This window comes from Chrysochloris asiatica, unplaced genomic scaffold, assembly GCF_000296735.1.
Source record: "Chrysochloris asiatica unplaced genomic scaffold, ChrAsi1.0 scaffold00072, whole genome shotgun sequence".
In the NCBI taxonomy this organism is placed as follows: domain Eukaryota; kingdom Metazoa; phylum Chordata; class Mammalia; order Afrosoricida; family Chrysochloridae; genus Chrysochloris; species Chrysochloris asiatica.
In genome coordinates, this window is record NW_006408590.1 from 8,902,698 (window position 1) to 8,909,697 (window position 7,000).

Consider the following 7,000-nt stretch of genomic DNA (forward strand, 5'->3'; position numbering starts at 1 on the left):
TAGTTTACTTCTAAGAAGAATGAAATCTGCCTACAGATTTAATTGGGGAAAAAATGCACTTTTTAAAAAATACTTAATTTAAAAAATATTTAATTGACCTCTGAAGCCATATTTTCAGTAGCAAAAAATGACAAGAAGACCTTTGGTTAAGTGTGCATACAGTAAATACAGATAAAGTGCCTGTGTATTATTGACACTTCTTTTTAAATAGTATTGGCTGAATGGCACAAAGTAAGTAACTAGTGTAAATAAAGTCGGAATGAAAGTAGCAGAAGGAGACAGGACATTTTGAGATTTTTTATTTTTAAAGGACTGTTTTTAAAATTTTAAACTACAAAACAGATTCCATACATTCTGCCATAAATAAAAACAAACAATAAGGCAGGACTCTACACAAGCAAACCAAGAACAACTGTTTTTTTTATTTTGTTTTTTCCCCAGAAACTGTGGTAAAACGCTTTACAATCATAAGCCATACAGTTTTTAAAATAAAACTGTTGATAACTCACACATCTTCAAGTGGCACATACACTTACAGACGCCCTTGAAGCGGGAACAAAATGTGGTTCTGCCAGTTTTTACTGTTCTCACACTTGTGAAAACCTAATTTTGCTTAGAGCATAGGTCTGTTCTGTATTCTGAAATTCACACAGGTTTGTTTGTTTCTCAAGAACCATATGATAGAGGCACCAATGACAATACAACTTTGTTTCAAAGAGCCTTGTAACAAAGCGTTGTCTCATAAACATATGACTTAAGAGGCAAAAAGGGAATCCTGGGTAAGAGTGTTCTTTCAGAGACAGGTTTTGCGCCTGCTTCACCGAATTCGCTTTTGCTGCCGTGCTCTGTAAATGTCATGAACAGGGGGAACAACAGCTCCCTTTTCTTCATCTTCGTCTGAGTCTTCATTGGGTCTTTTGACAGCCTTGGCGAGTACTGCATTACTTTCCACTGGGCCATTGCCTTCTACAGTAAGCTCTGGGGCCCCACCTGTAATGAGCCTTACAGCTTCCTCAACAGCTATTTAAACAAAATAGAAAAGGCAGTATAAGGATGGTTAAAATTATTCTACTATAAAGAACACGTGAGTACTAGTTTGAATATGTTAGTCATTTTCAAAGCCTACTATTAGCAACACATAGAAAGTACATTTGACCCTAAATATAGGAAGAGACAAAAAGTGCTATGAAAATTAAATTATTTTTATAAGCCAAGTCTGATAATGCATGTCCACATGATTAGAAAAGATAAACTTTTATGACATTTTACTTAGTGGAGCAAAAATATGAACAAGCCCCTACATGCCAAAGAAGGTTCAGATCACTCCTGTATTTCACTGTCATTTTGCAAGTTACGATTTCGGAAACTTCAGTGGCAAAGAATAGCAGTCTCCTTTCTACAAGCCAATAATGTAAATTTCACCGTGAAAGTGGAATTTTCAGTACTTACTATTTGGTATCTTGCATCTTCGGAAAATTTCCATTAGTTCATCCACTTGTACAAAAGGGCCCTATATTTTGATACAAATAAAATGTAATCCCCAGTAATCTGATGCATTAAAATTATAGACATTTATATTTCCCACGATACAAAAAAGCATACAATTACTGTAACACATGGAGCACTCTATAGCACAACAACGGTGAACAAACCTGGAAACATATGGGAGGAGGGAGAAGTTTCATCAAAACTACCGCTGCAGGTGGCACTGGGAACACGCCACCAGGAACAGGGTGTAAGCCTGGAGCTGTGAGAGAAGAGTGGGCATCAGATGGGTAGACAAGTTTCTATACATGTGAGAGCAATAGTAAACTGTACAAAAGTAGATTTGGACATGAATATTTTTTACATCTGTGTGGCTCTTTTCCAGACCTTTAAATTGCTTTCAGTGTAGGGGTGAGCCAGTAAAAGCCACCTCCACCACATGACCTTGAGGAAATAGACAAGTGACTTTGCATAAAACAACCTAGGGACTGAACTAAAGTCAGTTTTGGTCAAAGACCATTTCTGAGCCCCACAAGTTAATTCTGTCTTTGTTGATTTAACAAGTATATTTAAGCGTAAGGGACTTGTTCAAACTGGATCCTGAGGGCTAGGATGTTTGAGTAAATGTGAGCGATAAGAAATAACATCACTGATGGAAGTTTTCAGCTGTCAGGCAATTTATGTAACAGCATTTCTGAAAACTGTAAGAACACTGCCAAAAATCTGCATGGAGATTTTTAAGAGTTCTTAGTTCATCTTGGTTCAAAGATTACAGCTAAGCCGTTTGCCACAGTGACCCTCAGTCTAATCATTAACCTGCAATGAAAATGTTGTGTTACTCTGCCCCCACACCTCTGAATTTAAATCAACTTCAAGTCAGAAAACAAACTGAGGTCTCAGTACTTACGTGCTAAGTGTCGTGGTTGAAATGGAATCATCTGCTGAGTGTCTGGTTTAGGGTATTCTGGTTTTCTATCCACTTCATCTTTCAGAACAGGCACTATAGAAGGAGCTACAACTGGATCTGGAATTATAGCTGCTAGTTTAGCACGGGAGACATCCTGAAAATATAGAAAAGAAAAATCCTAAATTTAAAAAACGGGTCTTATAGAATATGAATGTATAATTCTACAGTCTTGAGTGTACAGAGTGTACAGTGTGAGCACATGAGTTAAAATGCACAAAGAAAATGGAGAAGGATAAGCAAAAACATTAATGAGAGTAAAGATTGGTAATTACTCAGCACAGAAAGCTCTACGCCTCTAAAGACTTACAAAATCATTGACTCAGGGTTTCACAATCCTACCCCAACCTGGTTAACAATGTAGGCACTAATTAAAGGGCACAGTAATTTTGAAGAAAAATCACAATTTTAGATGTTCTCCTAACTAGCATTTAACACCTCTTCAACTAGAATTGGACAATATCTTACTCGTTTTTAAAAACAAGAACCTAGATTAAGTGAGATCCTGCTCCACGAAAGCTAGAACCAAGTTTATCCTACCTTACAAAACAATTTTGCTACTTTAGGTGAATCCCAATATAGGTACTTCATTATTATAAAGGACTAAGGAAATGAAAAATTATTTTCAACATACGGTTACATGACAGATGGAACATTTACTGAGCAGACACTATTTGTCAATGAATTCTAGCTTTTTATTCCCTCTTTGATAAGATAAATAGTAACATCTCCATTTTAGAGAAGGACTGAGGCTCAAAGAAGTCCTGATTTTCCCAAAGTCATACAGGTAATAATAAGTAGAGAGAATATTTTAATCCAGGCCTTTCTGACTTCAAAAAACCCATACTCAATCTTCAGTATACAAGCAATGCCCCACTATGGCTGAAAACAACTTTTTGAGAAATATAGCTGTTTTCAGAGGTCTTAGCCCAGAAGAAATCCTTTGGTATAGCAATTCAGTGTCAATCTGCCTGCAAAAAAGTCCCTGTTGTCACCAGAAGGGATATAAGAACATTTCACCTTTTCAAGTTTGCTCAAATGCAATTGGTAACATTGGCTATTATATGGACAAATCTAAATGAGCAGGCATCTTGGGGTATTGCTTTCTCTCTCATGCACATTCCCACCACAAGTGTGAATAAAAATAGAAATGTAAGGTGGGAAAATCACATGTAAGATATAATTCTACTTGGATATAGTACATTCTTTATGTTCATAAACTTGATTTCCATTTTCATCTAAGAAAAGTTGAAGTAGCTTTTTCAAATAATTTTACAAAGTAGTGTTAACATGTCTTTACCTTTTAATTGGTAAGTAGTTAAAGCAGAAACTGCTTGTCCCAGAGCAATAGCAATAGGAATAGCAATAGGAATCTGAAACTGACACAGAACTGAGACTTCCATTAATGAAAAAGTCTGAAGCTTAGCTATAGGTAGTTTTATCTCAAACAGTTTTAACTGGTTCAGTACAGAGGGAGACCCAGTCTAAAAAACACGTGAGTACTAGTTTGAATATGTTAGTCATTTTCAAAGCCTACTATTAGCAACACATAGAAAGTACATTTGACCCTAAATATAGGAAGAGACAAAAAGTGCTATGAAAATGTGGAAAATGCTGTTGGTTTAAAGGCTTCATCTGTGACTCTGGTGTATATGGTTTCCCTTTGTGTTTCCATCTTGGTCTTTATTCACACAACACAGAATGATCAAGAAAGAACAGAATAGTTTTCTCAACAAAGGCTGCAAACACAGGAATCTGCCCAGACAGACGTGTATAGGCCCAGGTATTTGTTTTATTACAACTCAATTTTACAAGTTTTACAAGTTGTGGAGTTCCAGTCTTTCCTAGATAAGCTAATTACGTGGAGACCAGCTGTTTTAAGACTCCATATCCCTCAAGGAACTGTATTGATTTAATAAAATCCTCACCACTGGATCAATAAACAACATTCTTATCAACAGAAAAATAGATTGAAGTTGTCAAGGAGTTCATTCTTCTTGAATTAACTATTAACACTCATGAAAGCAGCAGTCAAGAAATCAAACAACGTATTGTATTAGGCACAAATCCGCACAAGACCTTTTTAAGGTGTTGAAGAGCAAAGTTGTCACTCGAGGACTAAGGTGTGCCTGACCCAAGCCATGGTATTTTCAATAACCTCTTATGCATGTGAAAACTGAACAGTGAATAAGAAGACCGTAGAAGAACTGATGCTTTTGAGTTACGTGTTGGAGGAGAATATTGAAAAGTACCACGCATGGGCTGCCAAAAGAACCAACAGATCTGTGTTGGAAGAAGTGCAACCAGAGTGCTCATTAGAGGCCAGGATGGCCAAACTTCGTCTCTCATACTTCGGACATATTGCCAGGAGGGACCAGTCGCTGAAGAAGGATCTCATGTTTGGTAAGTTGCAGGGTCACAGAAAAAGAGGAAAACCCTCAACAAGATGGATTGGCAAAGTGGCAGCATCAGTGGGCTCAAAGGTGGCAATAATAGTGAGGGTGGCCCAGGATCAGGCAGTGTTTCATTCTGTTGTGCATAGGGTCGCTATGAGTCGATACCGACTCAATGGCACCTAACAACAACAATGTTTCTTCAGAGCTCTGGTAGCGTGGTACCCAATCAGGCCACTAAACTAAAGGTCAGCAGTTTGAAACTGCCTGCCATTCTGTAGGAGAAAGATGAGTCTCCCTATGCAGGATCGTTATAAATTGGAAAAGACTCCACGGCACATAAACAACCAAACGTTTCTTCATTTTATCTTATAAATGTCGTAACAGGAACCACATTTGGTTTAAGATTTCTTGTCAAAGCTCTACCACTAATTTGATAAGAACTAGTATTGAGTGCTGGTCGTGTTTAGCATAAGCGCTGGACTTCTAACCTCAAGATTGACAGTTCAAACACAATGCATAGGAGAAAGAAGAGACTTTCTGTAAAGATTTACAGCCTTAGAAACTCTTACACAGAATGACTATGAGTTGGACCCTAACAAGAGCATTAGTAATAAGGAAATGTAATAACCTGAGAAGGACATTGAAACCCCAGCAAGCATAAGCTAGAACAAATGAACAATTTCAGGGAAAGAATAAAAAGCATTTGGTTAGATCTCATTTTGCTTAGTTATTTTTGATATTTAATGTTTCATGAACCAAAGGACTACTTGTGTGACACTTAGGATCAGCACTGGACTGCAAACCACAAGGCCAGCAGTTCAAACCTACCATCTACCCCTGGGAAACCCTCACGGTAAGTTGGAACCGACTCGACAGTACTTAACAACAACACACCAAAGGAAAAGTCCAGATCTTTTTTTTTTAGTTTTCTGCAAATCTGTTCTACAAGGGGACTTCAAAAAATTTGTAGAAATATTCTATTTTTAATTCCATTTTTTGATGAACCTTTTGAAGTTCCCTCAGAAAACCAGATAAATATTTATTTCAGAATTTGCTCTGGAATGAAGGTTATACTTGAAAAATTCTAAAAAGTAAGGACACGAGACGACCCCAAGTACATACCTTATAACCCAGTGCTTTGAGTTCACTTGCAGAGCAAGGATATAAGTCCATGAACTTGTATCTGTCTACCAGTAAAGCTGTTTCTTTGCCTTCATATTCTTCTTTAAATGCTGTAAACCGCCTCTTCTCCACCTTGAGAATACTAGCTAGATCACCAATATTACTTTCAAAAGCTAGAAATCGGGCCCATATCTCTCTGTAATAAAATAATAAGGTTGGGAGGAGAAGGGCCACATTACCAAAAATAAATTAAATTTCCCTTTTTTTCTAAATTATGAAAAAAACCCACCATTTTGATTTCTTAGTACAAAGATTTCCAAACTATAGAAAAAATATGAAACTGTGATAAACCATTATCTAGACTTCTTCATTGCAAATACCTATTTTAAACAACATAAAAAACCACAGAAATCAAATTGACTACATAGGAAGAGAAGGTAGAAAAGCTCCATATTATCAGACAAAAATATTAAAAGTGCCATGGACTGCTAGAGGAACAAACATCTGTATTGGAAAAAGTATAGCCAGAATGCTCCTTAGAAGCCAGGGTGACCAGACTTGGTCTCTCATACTTCGGACATATTGTCAGGAAGGATCAGTCCCTGGAGAAGGATATCATACTTGGTAAAGTGGAGGGTCAGAGAAAAAGAAGAAGGCCCTAACGAGATGGATAGGCACAGTGGCAACAGCAATGGTTCAAACTTCATAACGATGGTAAGGATGGCAAAGGAACAGGTACTGTTTCATTTTATGGTGCAGAACCCACTCAATGGCAGCTAACACCAACAGGACTGTTAATAGTTAAATTTTTGTTTAAAATACCATTATCTAAACTATGTAATTATTAAAAATTTGCTCCATCTAGCTTTTTAAATATTTTAAAGTAAATTATAAACATCATAATACTTCACCCTGAAAACATCTTCAGTATTTAAGGCCTGGTGGTGGTAGTGGTTATGTGTTGTGAAATCAGTTCCGACTTATAGTGAACCTGTAATAGGGTTTCCAAGGCCTTACTTTTTTTTTTTTTTTT

General features: G+C 36.9%; 1 protein-coding gene across 1 annotated transcript in view; it reads right to left on the reverse strand.

Annotated features, from left to right (window-relative positions):
- Positions 1-295: 295 nt before the first annotated feature.
- The window catches only part of CSTF3 (cleavage stimulation factor, 3' pre-RNA, subunit 3, 77kDa), a 96,829-nt gene continuing 90,124 nt past the window's right edge, over positions 296-7,000 (reverse strand). The window contains exons 17-21 of the mRNA XM_006864873.1: positions 5,968-6,163; positions 2,393-2,546; positions 1,653-1,747; positions 1,450-1,510; positions 296-1,020 (exon numbers count right to left, since the gene is read on the reverse strand). Of these exons, the coding sequence (XP_006864935.1) occupies positions 818-1,020; positions 1,450-1,510; positions 1,653-1,747; positions 2,393-2,546; positions 5,968-6,163 (709 nt within the window). The 3' untranslated portion in view covers positions 296-817. The remainder of the gene's footprint in view (positions 1,021-1,449; positions 1,511-1,652; positions 1,748-2,392; positions 2,547-5,967; positions 6,164-7,000) is intronic.